Source organism: Plecotus auritus (assembly GCF_963455305.1).
Source record: "Plecotus auritus genome assembly, chromosome: 4".
In the NCBI taxonomy this organism is placed as follows: Eukaryota; Metazoa; Chordata; class Mammalia; order Chiroptera; family Vespertilionidae; genus Plecotus; species Plecotus auritus.
The window spans coordinates 119,698,139-119,716,170 of record NC_137775.1 but is presented as its reverse complement, the minus strand read 5'-3'; the positions used below and the strand labels follow the sequence as shown (position 1 = coordinate 119,716,170).

The 18,032-nt window shown below is 39.8% G+C and overlaps 1 protein-coding gene across 1 annotated transcript in view; it reads right to left on the bottom strand.

The window, feature by feature from the left end:
- Positions 1-18,032, bottom strand: part of CPED1 (cadherin like and PC-esterase domain containing 1) — a 294,491-nt gene that overhangs the window by 207,037 nt on the left and 69,422 nt on the right. Inside the window, exon 4 of the mRNA XM_080665547.1 lies at positions 15,205-15,280. Within this exon, the coding sequence (XP_080521673.1) occupies positions 15,205-15,280 (76 nt within the window). The remainder of the gene's footprint in view (positions 1-15,204; positions 15,281-18,032) is intronic.

Sequence of the window (18,032 nt, the reverse complement as noted above, 5' to 3'; positions counted from 1 at the left end):
CATCTACAGTATTTTGTAGTAAGATACATTTTGTAGGTATCTTAGCAACACTTCAGAGGCACTGCTAATATTTCTGCTGCAAAAACAGTAGCTCAGAAAGAAATGAAGTGGGGAAATATCACAATCACTGTTTAGATGACGCATTTGTTGAAGAAAATGCAAAAAAAATATAGTATAGTTTATTTTGTCAGACTAAGGTCTGTGTCACAGAATGTGTCTAACATAGATGAATAGACTATTGGTTAATAGATGCAGGCTGGGTAAACAGGAAAAACAAGCTAATGAAGTACAAATATAGTTTATGAAATTTTTATTATTTAATGCAAATAAAAGGTCTTATTATGTAATCAGTTATCTTTAAAGTTCTTCATGTTTTAACAGGTTGTTTGGGCATTATTTAGATGCAATGCTATTTGCCTTTGTTTATCATTGAAATAAGTTATCAGGGGATTTCTTATCAACTCTTCCTTTATGGTCTATTGAAAATCAGAATTAATAATCAGAATCACAGAGTATAAATTTGCTGTACAATGCTGCCTCTAGTGCAGCCGTGGGCAAACTACGGCCCGCGGGCCGGATCCAGCCCATTTGGCTGTTCTATCTGGCCCGTGGAGCCCAAAGAGCGGAGGGTTCTCTTGCTCTCCCCTCCACTCCTTTACTTTGAATTTATATTAGTTCACACAAACACTCCATCCATGCTTTTGTTCCGGCCCTCCGGTCCAGTTTAAGAACCCATTGTGGCCCTCGAGTCAAAAAGTTTGCCCACCCCTGCTCTAGTGTATAAGAGTGTTTGGCACAAGATAACAAACTCTCCAAGTAAAGTAAGTAAATATAACTATATGATGGCATGAGGGACAGAGGTCATAATCCAGAGATATTTGTTTTACCAAATCAGTTTAACTTTAAAAGATGGAGACCATTTTAATATATATATATTTCAGAGAGGGAGAGAGAGAGATAGAAACATCAGTGATGAGAGAGAATCATTGATCAGCTGCCTCCTGCACACTCCCCATTGGGGATCAAGCCTGCAACCTGGGCATGTGCCCTGACCAGGAATCGAACCATGACCTCCTGGTTCATAGGTCAACACTCAACCACTAAGCCACACCAACCTGGTAAAGGTCATGACCTTTTAAACTTGCCCTACCAAAGAGCAGAGGGATAAATGAGCTCCTTCAGCTAGTCAATGAACTACCAAAATATTTACTGGGAAATGCACATGCTGTCCCTTTCAAACTGGTCTGATGCCAAATGTGCAAAGTGTAAAGCCCTGAGTGACACAAGAGCAAGAGACAGTTTTGGGTCAGTGACATTGGTCTAGCATCTCCCAAAGACAAGAAAAAGTGAGTCTCCTAAAGCTCGCACTCCCCCAGTGCTCCCAGCCACCACTGACCTTCCCTCCGTCTTCCAGTGACCAGCCATGAAGTATCCCAGGCACACTGACAAGCTTGCGTCTCAGTTTTGAAAAAAGGCCAAGTGGAAGGAAGAACTATGCAGTTTCCAGTGAACAGGCTACAGCAAGGAGAATATATTTTCCCCCATTTTCAAAAAAATGAAGCAAGGCTACCATTTCCCCAAAATCTTCATTGGATTTTGGCTGTGAGTAGTTAATTTAGAGATTTATGGTGCACAGGGACAGCGGTGAATTTCATGAATAGGTCAGACTGTGTAAGTGACCACCTCATTTGCATGACTCAACAGTTTCCATGTGGTTCTGACTGGTCTGCAGTGTTGTTTAAATTTTTATCAATAGAATTATTATTTGGGTTGAAGTAAGTCCTGTGGAAAAAAAAATGTACACTTGAGAGAGGAAAGAAGAGCAGCACTAATTAATTCATCTTATTTAACTAGCTCTGGAGAGTAGAGGCAGGGTCTGGGAACATGTGAGAATGGGGGTTCAAGGTAGGAAGTGAGAACCAAGCTTGGCCCAGAAAATCAAATCCATGTACAGACCAGCAGAAGGACACTTGGGTAACCAGTGTATAGTATTGAGCTCTTGATGCTGAAAACAAGTAAAGATAAATATTTCCTTACGTTAAAATGATTTGGGGGTGGGGTGAGGCTAGTTCTGCTTAAGAATTTCATGGGCTTTATCATAACCAATCAATAAGTATTTATTAAACACCTGGAATAATAGACATCTGTTGTCTTCATCTGTATAATAGCTCTCCTTTTGGGGATCTGTTTTCCCCTCTCCATATGGATTGGATGGGACTGCCCATCACAGTCCCCTGCCTCTTCCACCCATCCCTGGCTGTTATGGGTTGGATTGTGTCCCCTTAAAATTCATATGTTGAAGTCCTAACCACCCAGTGACTCAGAATGGGACTGTATTTAGAGAAAAGGTCTTTAAAAAGATGATTAAGTTGAGGTCACTATGATTAATTTAAAATGGAATCAAAATGAGGTCATTAGAGTAAAGGCAGGAAGATAAGATGGCGATAAAGTGAAGGGACAGTGAAGGGAGGAGCTCGGCTTGAGGAAAGAAAGGAAGACCAGGGAGAAATGCCTCAGCCTATGGGGGGTCTTAAATGCCACCCTGAGGAGTTTGGCAGAGTGAAGTGGTTAAGAAAATTGGCTCCAGAGTCAGACCACCTATGTCCAGATAGCACTTGTCAGCCATGGGATCCTGGAAAGTCACCTCACGTGGCTACTAAATAAAATAGGAATAATATTAATATCTCCTTTATGGAGATACTGTGAGTGCTAAGCAAATTAATATGTGTATGCATATATATAAACATATTAATATACATGTTACATAGATATTGTATAAATAGGCAAGATATATAATGCAAAATATATTTTTATTTTTAACTCAATCATATGGTGTGAATATTTTTCTACCCCAATAAAAGTAGATCTCCATCATTTTTAATGTCTTCAGAGTTTTTTACTGATAAATATGCTACACTTGAATTGCATAATATTTTAGTATGTAAAACTTGTACATGAATAGGGAAGGTATGGAAAATTGTGTAATTTCACTAAAGTTAAATTTTTTCTTTCTTTTTGCTTATTTGAATTTTCAATTCTTTTTATAATTAATGTATATTTTCTGTGTAATAAAGACATAATAAAAAGGAAAGGTAAAAGAAATTTTAGAAATGCATGTTGAATCATTTTTAAAATTTGATTTCTTTTCATTAACTTCCTTCTCATGAGCGGCCAAAGATTTAACCAGGATACAGGAAGGAAAGAGAATAACATTTCTGCTAACTTTCATGCTTGGTAAATAGAAAGATTCAAAAAGGTATTTCTCACCCCCAACGACTGCTGTTAACTCTATACTGGAGTTCCTTATCTAGAGGGCTGAGCAGGTGTCATGAAGTTGCCTCCAAGGGCTACCACAAGGAAGAAAAGAGTGGACAAAGGACAGAATGAAGAGGGGAGGATGCTATGCATTATTGATCAAAGCAATTTCATTTCTCCAATAAATAGAGATTCTGAGATTTTTTTTTTAAGGCTTAGAATTTAAAAAAGAAAAACAATCCACCTGGCATCTACTGTAATCTAGAGCAATGATCTTTCTTTCTGATTTAGGATTTCCAGCTATATTTCAGACACTTTCACAGAATCCATAGAGAAAAGATGCTGAAATACAACAGTCAGCAAGAAGTATTGGGTTTATTTCCTCTGCCCTAAATGCAGAACCATTAAGATGAAGAAAAGAGCCTAGCGAGTTAATCTATAAGAAGTAGTAAAACAGCCAGGCTGGTGTGGCTCAATGGTTGAGCATGGACCCATGAACCAGGAATTCATGGTTCTATTTCTGATCTGGGTAGGTGCCTGAGTTGCAGGCTCGATCCTCGGGGAGGGAGGCGGGATATGTGGGAGGCAGCAGATAGATGATTCTCTCTCACCATTGATGTTTCTGTCTTTCTCTCCCTCTCCCTTCCTTCCTTCCTCTCTGAAATCAATAAATTCAAAAACATTTTTAAAGAAATAGTAAAATATTACTAGACTATTTATCAAACACCTGGAATAATAGACATCTGTTGTCTTCATCTGTATAATAGCTCTCCTTTTGGGGATCTGTTTTCCCCTCTCCATATGGATTGGATGGGACTGCCCATCACAGTCCCCTGCCTCTTCCACCCATCCCTGGCTGTTATGGGTTGGATTGTGTCCCCTTAAAATTCATATGTTGAAGTCATGGGTTCATGCACTGGTGGGATCCTTCGGCCTGACCTGCGGGGGTTGGGCCGAAACCGGCTCTCTAACATCCCCCGAGGGGTCCCGGATTGTGAGAGGGCAGTTTTCGGGTGACGCACCCCAAAATCGGGCTCCCTCCTCTCTGGTTCCGGGTCCATCACCCGAGAACCACAGCTGCCAAGTTACCACAGCTCAGCAGTTCCTGTGTTGAGTGTCTGCCCCCTGGTAGTCAGTGCGTGTCATAGCTACCGGTCGGAGCATCTGCCCCTGGTGGTCACTGAGCGTCACAGCTACCGGTTGGATGGTCAGACGGTCGGACGGTTGCTTAGGCTTTTATATATATAGATAAGAGAGTGAACTCTCACTATTGTCTTCCTGCTCCATTCTTCTGGCAGTCAGCACTGAGCTTCTCCTCTAAAGAATTGGTGAACAAATATTTAAAGCATTGGGGGTTGAAATTGTACAAAAATATGAGGCTACTAAGGGAAGTACATGTCCATCTCCAGTCTGCATGAATGAGGATCAACCAACAATGTGAGAAAGTGTTGTTTGTCCTTTTAGATAGCATTAAGGTGATCTGTCTCTTGGCTACAATGGTAATCACCTAGAAATAGGCACTACATCACATAATTTATTGATACCAGTCTGCCTTGTATCTGCATGCCAATGGTTCTCTTGTTCTTTCATAGATGTAAATACCTTATTGCTCAAAATGCATAATTATATCTTAGAAGAGTGAGACAGTATTTTCATCTTCTCTGACCCATAGCACCAACTCATTATTGAGCTCTTAATGGGTAAATGGATAAATCCATCCAAGCATTATCAAAACACTCTGATGATAGGCAGAGCACTCCTTCCACAACTCTAACCCCCTCCATTAGCATCCTCTTAAGTCTTTCATTTAAAAATAGCAGAGTGACTATTATATACCAAGAACTATGACCATGTACTGAGCTTAAGAAGTGAAAAATAAGGAAGTCTCATTCCTTGAGGAAAAACAAACACATATAAATACAACTGAGATACAACGTGTCTTGGCTATAATGGAGGCTTTTACAGGTATAATAGGAGCAAAGTGTAAATCTAACTCACCAAGTCAAGTAGACTTCACTTGGAAGACATTCTTGAGTAATAATAGTTTAGATTTTCAATATGAAATATATACACCAAAGTTTCTAGTAATTATCTCTGGGTTGGTAAATTCAGGATATTTATTTTCTTCTTTATATTTTCTTCATTTGTAAAACAATATGCTCAATTTGGAAGAAATGTGTCTTTGGCCAACAACTTGACTTTTCTGAGATCTACAGTTGTTGAATGACAAATTAGCTTCCATTTCCTGGTGTCTAACTTATCTAGCCCAACTGGGCTGACTAAAACTGTTGGGAGACAATTTTTTACAAACCACAACCAAACCATTAGCACACTCTGCTGGTTTTTCTTGTGAAATAAGTTCTACCCTTCTCTACTTATACTGAACGGAATAGAGCATTAAGAACTACAATTTGCCCTAGCTGGTTTGGCTCAGTAGATAGAGTGTTGGCCTATGGACCAAAGGGTCCCTGGTTTGATTCTGGTCAAGGGCACGTATCTTAATTGCAGGTTCCTCCCTAGCCAGGGCTGGGTTTGTGCAGGAGGCAATGCAGGAGGCAATTGATGTGTAAACACATCGATGTTTCTCTCTGTCTTCCCCTGTCTCTTCCACTGTCCTTAAAAACCAGTGGGAAAATATCCTCAAGCGAGGATAACAAAAACAACAATAACAACAAAAAGAACTACAATTTACTTCCATCAGCCTTAGAATGGAAATTCCTCCTATATTCTTCTATAATGTGAGTACTAGGAGTAGTTCTTACATTTTCTTGTAAGTATTTTAGAGGAAAATTAGGAGAGGTTGCTTCATGTGCCATGGGCCAGTTTTGTTGTTGGTGGAGGCTGGGCTGACAATTGCAGGAGTAGTTTGACTCTTTCCATTTTAGCAAGTGAGGAAAAATATCCTTGGAATTGAATGCAATCTTGTGTGATTTTCTCCCGTGTTTGTTGTGTGGAGCAGAGAAATAAAATTGTAGGATATTTTTCTATAAATGTTTTAAGGGATAGTGTGGAAGAAAAATATGAATATTGGAGGTGCTTTTATGGAAATATTTAAGTGGCAGACTAAGTGGTCCAGGTTTCATAGGAAAGATATTATTATAAAAAATGTCTGACAGATGTGGAGAAAGTAACAGACAAAATGACATTTGAGATTCATGGCTCAGTAACATTGAAGGAGTGAAAAGGCCAGAGAGGCTGTGATTATAAAGTGGTGAAATAGTTTAAGCTTTCAAAGATGAAGTAGCTCTCTGTGGTGTAAGTTCCTGAGCAAGGCTATAGAAGTGGGAGGCTGAAGCTGATGAGAAAGGAAGGTAGCAGTTTGATGAGATCTGATAAGGGATTAACCTCCAAAATGTACAGGGAACTCATACAACTTAACAAAAGGAAGATAAACAATCCAATTAAAAAATGGGCAAAGGACCTCAATAGATACTTCTCCAAAATGGACATACAGAAGGCCAAAAGGCATATGAAAAAATGCTCAAAGTCACTGATCATCAGAGATGCAAATTAAAATGACAATGAGGTACCATCTCACACCTGTCAGAATGTCTATCATCAACAAATCAACAAATGACAAGTGCTGGAGTGGATGTGGAGAAAAAGGAACCCTCGTTCACTGCTGGTGGGAATGCAGACTGGTGCAGCCACTGTGGAAAACAGTATGGAGTTTCCTCAAAAAATTAAATATGGAACTCCCATTTGATCCAGTGATCCCACTTCTAGGACTATATCCCAAGAACTCAGAAACACCCATCAGAAAGAATATATGCACCCCTATTTTCATAGCAGCACAATTTAAAATAGCTAAGATTTGGAAACAGCCTAAGTGCCCATCAGCAGATGAATGAATTAAAAAACTGTGGTGCATCTATACAATGGAATTCTATGCAGCTATAAAAAAGAAAAAACTCCTACCATTTGCAACAGCATGGATGGATCTAGAGAACATTATGCTAAATGAAATAAGCCAGTCAGAGAAAGATAAGTATCACATGATCTCACTCATATGTGGAATCTAATGACCAACATAAATTGATGAACAAATATAGACCCAGAAACATAGAAGCATCGAACAGACTGTCAAACCTCAGAGGGAAGGCAGGGAAGGGTGGAGTGGGGGAAGAGATCAACAAATGAACTCATATACATATATGCATAACCCAAGGGCACAGACAGTGGGTGGTGAAAGCTTGGGGGATGAGGGGAGAGAGAGGGCAATGGGGGAGAAAAGGGACATATGTAATACTTTCAACAATAAAGATTTATTTAAAATAAAAAACAAAACAAAAGAAACTAAAAAAAAAAGCTGTGAGTTAGGATGATAAAAGGGTCATGTGAATAACATCGTTTTGACAAGAATGATGGTAGATTTGAAGTAGAGAAGAAGATGTTAACTCAGGTGATAATTTTCTTATTAATGTTGAGTAATCAAGATGTTGGTAAATAATAGTAAGAAGGAGAAGCAAAGAGATGTTGAAAATACCCCAACTCCAGAGATTAAGGTTTTAGTGGAAAACCCAGCTTCATTATATTCTGGGGCTAACAAAAGTCATTGTTTCAGAGAAAAATCAAAATCAAAGCTGGAGTTTCCAGCTCTGGCTGGGTGACTCAGCTGGCTGGAGCATCATTCCATCCCGATTTGATTCCCATGAAGGCACATACCTGGGTTGTGGGTTCCATCCCTAGTCGGGGCACCTACAGGATATTTCTCACATTGATGTTTCTCTCTCTCCCCCTCTCTCTCTCTCTCTGATTAAAAATCAATTTTAAAAAAGCTAGAGTTACCAAGGATTTAGGGAAATGCAAAGATGTGCTAAGAGAAGGAGCATATAGAACAAGAAAGGAAGTGGGAAGGTATAAGAGAATGCTGACTTGGACTAGGCTGGTCATGATAGAGATGGAAATAAGTAGATAGATAAGCTTTGGGAGTGACTTGCTATTGAATTGAATGGGGATTTGAATGCACTTCCAGAAATTCTACCAATTAGAAATTCACTGGGTTTGCAAGCTTCTTTTATAAAAATTCAAATACATCTAAGAGGTTTAGGACCCTGGTGAGGGTGTAATTTAGTCTGCATTAGTTCCATCAGCTTACTTTTACCATCACCTAGCTGAAGTCAGTCATACTTAAAGAGCTGAGAATTTTGCTTGGGGAGAAGAATGTTTTGCATAAAGGATATAATTGTGTGTAAGACAGGAAGTGAAGTCTTGGGAAAGACAGAGGCCTGAAAGAGCTTACAGGAGATGCAGAGATGGTGGCAGCATTTGAGAGCACAGAGAACAGGCAAACTGGCCTTCTCTGAAATTTGCTTGATTGCTTCTTAGAGATAAGTTCCCTATCTTCTTTTAAACTGGGAATGTCTCGTTTCTTGTACTCTTATTTGAAAAAAAGACATTCCACCAATATATAGCAGAGGAAAGAAAATAAATGAAAGCATTAAAAGCATTGACACCTTAGCCTGTTTGACTCAGTAGATAGAGCACTGGCTTGTGGACTAAAGGGTCCCAGGTTCGATTCCAGCCAAGGGCACATGCCGAGGTTGTGGGCTCCATTCCCAGAAGGGGCATACAGGAAGCAGCTGATCAATGATTCTCTCTCATCACTGATGTTTCTCTTTCTCTCTCTCTCTCTCTCTCTCTCTCTCTCTCTCTCTCTCTCTCTCTCCCTCTCTCCCTCTCCCTTCCTCTCTGAAATCAATAAAAATATTTTTTTAAAAAAGCATTAACAATTTCCATGTTGTCTTATTTAAATTCAAGGTAAGCTACCTGATTCTCTGACAATATTTTACTGATATCATATGATAAAAAGGAATTTTAAAATCTAAAATATTAAAAACAATCATCAGTGCCATGTGAGATAAATATTATTGATCAATGTTTAAAAATAATTTCAATTATGTTATTTTAAAGATTTGTTTTATCTTTGGTAGTAAATATCTATAATTTTTTAAGTCCAGTCTTGTTTAGATACAACAAAAGGTATTACATTTTATTTATTGTTTTCTTTCTTTCTTTATGTACTCACAATCTTACTTTTAAAAAAATGACACAGATCCTAAAATGTTCAAAATGCTACCTTTTGGGTACAATTTTGGGTACATTTCAAACGTCATGTGTCAGCCTCTGCTCAGAGCTAAGATAATACTACTGGAAAGAATGAGTAATAGCCAAAAATTTGGCTCACTCCGAACCCTGACTTCTTGGATGGTGATCCTGCATAAAAAAAGAACAAAAACAACAACTCACAAATGAAATAAAACAATTCTCTGATGTTTTGTTTTGTACTTATATTTCAAATATGGAAAAGAAATTCTTTTTATCAAAAACCAACAGTAAAAAGCAACAACAAAAAAACATTAGCAACAAGTTTGGGCTCATAAAAAAAATTAGACAACTTTTTTTTTTTTTTAAGCAAAGCATTAAATGGCAAGATAAAAATAGATCAGTTTGTAAGCCCACAAAAATTCCATGGACTTGTGCCTTTGGGTGTGAATCACAAGCCTAATGGCAGGTACACTGTGTGTAGCTTTGGAATGGAACAGACTGTTAGGCTCCCCCGCTGTCTTCAAGCCTTCCTCTGCATCTGGCCCGAACTCTGTGTGTCCTGCTGCACGTGGAGGGTCCCAGCTATGTTTACCGGCATGATCATCCATCCTTTCTTAGCATCCTTGTTTCTCTCTACTGCTTAGAATAAAATCTGGGACAACGTGTCTGGGGAAAGCCACTGGGGAAGCATGGAACCTCAGCATTATTGATCATTGCCAATCACTGTGTTTTTATAGATAAGAGAAATCAAGCCCAACCAGGCTGGAAATCTTGCTCAGAATTATCCATTTATTAAGCCTCAGAGCTGAAGCTTCTCAGGTAATCTCTCAATCTGTGGAGAGACATTTCTCCATTTACCTGTCACATTTCTGTACATTTTGCAAACAGAGGCACTGACCACCTTTGCTCTGAACTATCTTTTCAAAGACATCTAGATAGCACATAGCTTTGAAATATAAAGATAGTGACTCCCTCCTGAGCAAAGAGAAGGTTTTGTCCAATATAACAAAAATAATGTCTCCCTTTGGGGCAAAGGGCAGGCATGCTCACTGCCCGTTATAAAACAGTCAAACTCCCTAAGCTAGGAGTTCCTCTCTTGAACCACAAACCACTAAGTTTACAAGTGTCAGCTGCCTGCTTCACATCGCCCTATGGGAACTGGGCTCAGTGAACCGGGACAAATGCTGATAGCCTGACTACAGCCACTGCTGTAAATTATAGAGTCATTTTTCTCTGAGTCAGGAGCCTCCTGTCTCCTGCTGGCACCCAGGACACTGTGGCAGACTGACTTGTGAGCTTGGAAGGGAGAAGAAATCTCAGACCCTTCACACTTTTTTACAGAAACCTAAAATTTTAGTGATAGTCACTCATATCAAAAGAAAAATAATGCTAAGCACTAAAAGGCCCGTTGCTTGATTTTTCAAATCTAGGGTGATCCAGTTACCATTTTTTTAAGCATTATGTGTTAGGGATAATATATAATATTTTTTATTCTTCAAATAAAATTATACACACACACGTATTATTTACTTTATTTTTAAAATTTCATTTATGAAATGGTTTCATTATCCTCACCCAACAGCAACCTGAATTTAAGTCACATAGCTAATAGGCGGCAGAGCTAAAACATCTGGTTTCAAAATTTTGTTTTTCCTTCCTCCAAATAAAACACAGCTAAAAATGGCATGAGCCATTTTAGTTTTAAATGAAATGGCTAAATTGTGTCATATTGTGCTTAGTTTGACAATCTTACCTTTTTAATAAAACTACTGCAGATGTTTAGGCACTGACATGTTGCTATCTAATATGCATTCAATATTAAATATTCAGTATTCAGAAAAGATACAATGTTATTAATACTGAGTTTATCCTATCTAATAAAAGAGTAATATGCAAATTAACCATCACTCCACTACACCCACAAACCATGCCCACCAGCCAATCAGGAGGAAATATGCAAATTAACCCAACCAAGATGGCTGCGGCCATGGAGCAAGCAGGAGGCTTGGGTTTCCCTGGCAATGGAGGAAGCCAAGCTGTCTGCACACCCTGGCGGGCCCAGGCCTCCACTCAAGGCTACAAAGTTTCAATTATAGAAGATAAATAAATCCCAACAAAAATGGCGGCAGCCATGGAGCTAAAGAGAGCAGGAGGCTTGAGTTGCCCCCGGCAATGGAGGAAGCCAAGCTCCTGCAGCCCTGGCCTGCCTTGGCCTCCACTCAAGGCTACAAAGTTTCAATTATAGAAGATAAATAAATACCAGATACGAGGCCTCACTTGGGTTGCCGGGAAGTGTGGCCCCTCACCCATGCCCCTCGCCCATGCCGCCCCATGTCCCAAGGGAACCTCCACCCTGATCCAGGACACCCTTCAGGGCAAACCAGCTGGCCCCCACCCATGCACCAGGCCTCTATCCTATCTAATAAAAGAGTAATATGCAAATTGACCATCACTCAAACACATAAGATGGCTGCCCCCATGTGGTCAAAGATGGCTGCCCCAATGTGGACACAAGATGGCCACCACAAGATGGCCATCAGGGGAGGGCAGTTGGGAGGGACCAGGCCTGCAAGGGAGGGCAGTTGGGGGTGATCAAGCCTGCAGGGGAGGGCAGTTAGGGGTGACCAGGTTGACAGAGGAGGGAAGTTGGGGGCGACTGGGCCTGCAGGGAAGAGCAGTTGGGGGGGACCAGGCCTGTAGGGGAGGGCAGTTAGGGGCAAACAGGCTGGCAGGGGAGCAGTTAGGCATCAATCAGGCTGGCAGGGGAGTGGTTAGGGGGTGATCAGGCTGGCAGGCAGAAACGGTTAGGGGCAATCAGGAAGGCAGGCAGGTGAGCCGTTGGGAGCCAGCAGTCCTGGATTGTGAAAGGGATGTCCCAGATTGGAGAGGGTGCAGGCTGGGCTATGGGACACAGCCCCCCCCCCCCATGCAAATTTTGTGCACTGGGCCTCTAGTATTATATACTATACCAGGGGTGGGCAAACTTTTTGACTCGAGGGCCACAATGGGTTCTTAAACTGGACTGGAGGGCAGGAACAAAAGCATGGATTGAGTGTTTGTGTGAACTAATATAAATTCAAAGTAAACATCATTACATAAAAGGGTACGGTCTTTTTTTTTTTATTTCAATAGTTTTATTCATTTCAAACATTTTAACAAGAAGAATGTAAACACTAATTATTATAATTTGAAACTTCAAAAAATGGAGGAATCATAGCACAATAACATACCTTATATTGAAGATGGCAAAGGCAAAATAAAATTGCCTAACAAAGGAAAGGTACAAAAGCCTTTCAAATTAAACTTAAATATAATAAAATAATTTAAAACTAAAACAAATAGGAAAGAACAAAATGTGTAAACAGTAAATTAAACATTTTCTTTAGTGCAACTTCCAAATTATGCCCGGGACGTAGATGTAGATGGCAATGTAGACTGGGTTGAAAGGTTTTTGGTCTTTAAAACATCAACTTCAGTGGGAACAGTGTTGTTGGTCGCCTTTTTAGCTAATGCTCTGATACTGTGCTCTCCAGGGGCGTGTCTCCCTACATCACCATGATAACGTGTCTACGCATTCCCAGGGTGATGTCCGGGGACGCGTCCGCGGGCATTACAAGGAGCCTCTGGAAGATTGAGAGGTTGTTCCTTCTACTGAATGGGCGGATATAAATCCGCCCACTCAGAAGAAGGAGCTGCGGCCGTGTTTCCCGATGTTGCCATGTTAACACTGCTGCTGGTGAAGGAGCGGAGGGGAGAGCAAGAGAACCCTCCGCTCTTTCGGCTCCGCGGGCCGGATAGAACAGCCAAACGGGCCGGATCTGGCACACGGGCCATAGTTTGCCCACGGCTGTACTATACAGTCACAGAAAAAGTCTACCACAACAGCTGTTGTTTTTAAAGTTTAAATCATACAACCATGCTGGAGATATATTCTTTTAAAGCTACACAGCTAAGAAAACATGATAGGAGAAATAATTCCATTTAAAAAGCTATATATCCCATAAACTATCTTGTTAGTCATGAAGATAAATAGAAAATAACACACTAGACAGAGAGGAGAAAGGACATATATCGAGAACTTACAAATGTTCTTAAGAATAAAAAATGTTTGCCCAGCCTATGTGGCTCAGTAGTTGAGCATCTACCTATGAACTAAGAGGTCATGGTTTGATTTCCCTTCAGGGCACATACCCGGGTTGCAGGCTCAATCCCTAGTGTGACGTATGTGCAGGAGGCAGCCCATCAATAATTATCTCTCATCATTGATGTTTCTATCTCTTTCTCCCTCTCCCTTCCTCTCTAAATCAATAAAAATATATTTTTTAAAAAGAATAAAAAATGTTTAAAGCAAAAGAGGAAAACTTCTTAATTTTATGAAAGCAAAAATAAAATATAAACTTATAAACTGGTAATCCATTTCTGGCTATAAATGCACTTTCATCCCTATGATTCTATGTTGCTAATTCTAACACTAAAGAAACTTAATGTTCTGAGTCAACTATTTTGAATGTAAATAACAAAAACTTAAAAATCTGTAGTCATTCTTCAAACTGCAAATAATATTTTTTCAAATTGCTTTAACTGTATTTCCAAACTCATTAGTAATGTATTAATGGAAGTAGTTATTTTACTTATTCCTCAAAAAAAATAAAATAAAGAAACTAGCCAGTGGACGTTTACAAGAACAAAACAAATTTAGAGACTATGGAGTCAGTTACAATTGTGATTTAAAAGAGTAACTAAAGAACCAAGTTTATGTAGCTCTCATTTATATTAGACTAGAGGCCCGGTGCACGAAATTTGTGCACTGCTCGCGGGGGGGGGGGGGGGGGGGGGGGTTCCCTCAGCCCAGCCTGCACCCTCTCCAATCCAGGACCCCTCAGGAGATGTCCAACCGGCAGTTGGACATCCCTCTCACAATCCGGGACTGCTGGCTCCCAACCGCTCGCCTGCCTGCCAGCCTGATCACCTCCTAACTACTCCCCTGCCAGCCTGATTGATGCCTAACTGCTCCCCTGCCTGCCTGGTTGCCCCCAACTGCCCTCCCCTGCAGGCCTGGTCGCCCCCAACTGCCCTCCCCTGCAGGCTTGGTCCCCCCCAACTGCCTTCCCCTGCCGGCCTGATCGTCCATAACTGCCCTTCCCTGCCACGACCTACCTCCTCCGCCAGGCCCCGCCTCCGCTGTGTGCACAGCCATCTTGTGACGGCCATTTTGTGACGACGTTAGGGTGTGATGCATGAGGGTGTGACGACCACCTAGGCTATTATTAGTATAGATACCTTCTAGGGGCATAGCTATTAAACATTAAATGGATTTTAAACAAGAAATATGAAGAACCCTTTCATTGATGAGCTTTAAAGGAGATTATAATTTCATCTATGAAGACATATAACATCTGATGTTATTTTTCCACTCTGGGAATCTATGAGAAAACGAGATGGTAATTTTTATCCTACTTTTCTAATGTTGTCAAGACATAGAATTTACTCAGTCAGTATCTTGTCTTAAACACACAGAAATTTGAGAAGATTTCAGAAAGAAGAAACACATTAATCGTAAGACATATTTTTTAATTTCAAGTTTTACATAATTATTATATAATTAAGAAGTACTATAATAATTGCTTTTAAAATAAAGCAGAAAATGTATTAAAAGCAAACATATATGAAGAAAATAAATATTTATCTAGAAAGAAAGAAGGCAAAACTGAAAGAAAGAATATTAATGTTACACTTGTATTACTTATTATAGAGGTCTTTCCATTGGTAAAACCTTGTGGATTCTGGAAGATTTATGATCGTGAAATTGGTGGACAAAGGAGCTCATCTATCAAATGGTGTCTTCTACAGACACCTACACATTTCACATGTTTATGCATAAGGAAGCAAAGGAAAGCTTACCTGGAAATCTTTGAATTATTTGACACAAGCCTTCCTTTCTGCAAAGCTGATGCTGTATTTCTGGTAATATGTTTACCTGAAAGGAATGAAAAAGATTCTAGTGAGCTGGGCATTCATAAGTGCTCAGGCAAAGGGAACGCCATGCACACTCTGCCCTCAAACCTCTGCAGGTCAGCGTTTAGATCCAGGATAACAGAGTGGTCTATTGGTAACATAAAATTCAAACCTGGCCCTTAGAAATCTTCAAAATATTTGGGAGTACTTTTGAAAACCTTGATTTATTTCAAAGCCATAATATTTGCTAGAAATAAAAGGGAATACTATGTCCTTATGGCAAATAGAGTAACACAAATAACTTCATAGTTTCAAATTTAGCTTTGGCCAAAAAATAGTACTAAGCATAACATACCTCAAAGTAAGTCATCTACAGTGCAACGTTCCAAAGGCCCTCAGCGATTTGAATTACAGACAATGGAGATTCAGTGCTAAACCTATTTCAAAACTTCATCCCTACTTTTCACTTCATACTGAAGGGCATTCATTATTGCTTCCAAATATAAAGCCCAGCTACCACAAAACTCTACTTTAACAAAAACGTGTTCTTAAAAAGCCTCATAAATATGATCACAAATTCAAATATGTACTTTAACTTGAAAAGGTACAAATGAGCTAATTCTCTCCTCTCCTGAATTTACAGGTTGGCTAGCTAGCTATTATCAACAAAACCTCAAAAATAACTCCAAATATGGTAAAGCCTTCTTAAAACCAACAGAAAGAGATAAGTGTAAATTACCTTGAATATCAGATTCATTTTGAACAATTATGGATTACTCTCAAATTAATTCACTCTGATCTAATAAAATACTGTAGTTTCTCTACTTTGTCTTGCTGGTGTGATTAGATGAGAAGAACGCAGTTGCAGTTGGAGAAAAGCGAGGGAACCAGGGACTAGGCTTGTGGTCCCACTTCCCCCACTCAAGATGGTAATCCACCACTTGGCTTCTCTTTCTCACTCTCTATTTGTAAAATAAAGCAGTTAGAGCCTTGGGTCTTTAAGTTCCACTTCTGCTCTTAGATATTATCAACCCAATAATTCAATCATAGTTCTAGTTTTGTTTTGTTTTGTTTTGAAATATATTTGTATTGACTTCAGAGAAGAAGGGAGAGGGAGAGAGAGATACAAACATCAATAATGAGTGAAAATCATTGGTCCGCACCTCCTGCAGGCCCCCTACCGGGGACCGTACCCACAACCTGGGCATGTGCCCTTGACCAGAATCGAACCCAGGACCCTTCAGTCCTCAGGCCAACGCTCCATCCACTGAGCCAAACCAGCTAGCGCTTATTTTGTTTTTTAATGGTTCCTTAAAAAAAGCACCTGAAGCTTTGCAACAGTGCATCAATTATTCTCCAACCATTGCGATCCCGTTACTCCTCTTCATTTATTCAGTAAAATGTAAACTTCAGCCCAGATCATCTATGAATGAAGCCCAGACTTCAGCAGAACCAACTCTGTGAAATTTGCACCAGCAACATTCCTAAACACTCCATTTGAAAGTCTACAGAGATACCAAAGTCTGAGCCACTTACTAGTATGTTCTTATTGCACTGGGAATTGAGAAAAGGCTGTAAGTATAGTGCATGATAGACTTTAGAGATGTCTACATTTCTTAAATTCGAAAGTACAACAATTCAGAGACTAAATGTACGGGGAAAAAGGGTTTCATAAAATACTGAAGTTTTCCATTCAGAATTCCTAAAACAGGCTGGAAAAATATGGGAAATTCATACCAAATGTTTGAGGGTTTTTTTTCCCTTAAGTTAGCATATAAAAGCACCTTTCAAGTGTAAAAAGCTTCAAAAGGCAATAAACTTGAACCATTTTCCCCCACAGCAGGCAAAATGACTCAGTTGCTATTGACTGAATAAAACCTTTAACAATAGAAGGACCCAGAAAAAGAGCCAGCATGAGGTAAGTAACATGAAAGACTAGGTACTGGCACAGGTCCGGTTTAAAACCTTCTCCCACTTCTTGAAGGGCTCAGAGCAAATGTGCTGTCCTTGCAAATGCTTAAAGCATCCTAGGTCCCATTGTCTGCTACAAACGGGATGGAACAGAAGTCTTGGTAACATGAGTTACAAAACTCATGTGCCAAAACACTTTGTGTAGATGCTGCAGAGATGGTGCACAGCCTTCACATAGAAGGATACTTCACTGTGTCTCATCAGAGAGATGACTTTTCATTTGCGACCTTGGATCAAAAGGATGAACTGACTCAGGGTCAACAAAGCACTTGCTTCAGAAATTCAGAGCCAAGCCACGGGAAGTAACTACTCACCCTCTTCCGCCTTCGATTTTCCCATCCCTCACCCAGTGACCTCTTCCCAGGCTCTTTCCTCCAAAGTAAACCTTTGGAATTCAGAGTCACAGCAGATGACATAATCATGGTGACACGTGACACCAGAAATATCTTCTCCGTTCTCATCTGGAACCGAGCACCAAACTATGCAGTCAAACAAAATGCCTCAGCACAAAGAAATGAACACACTCCAGGGCAATGGTCACACAGCTATGGCAAATCATCTGTAGTATACATATTTTAACTTTTTAATTGTTAACCCTAATAACGTTTTTCTGTATCTAGAGCTTTATATTCTTATTTTTTATGTACATCATAAAATTGATGATTTGCATCATTATCAAGTGGAACATCATCAAAGAAGTTTTTACTTGGCTAGCTAACTTTTATAAGATGAGCTTCTCCAGCTTCAGACTGCAATAAATATTTTATCAGGCTTTATTTTGGGGAGTAGTTGAGGTTCAGTTT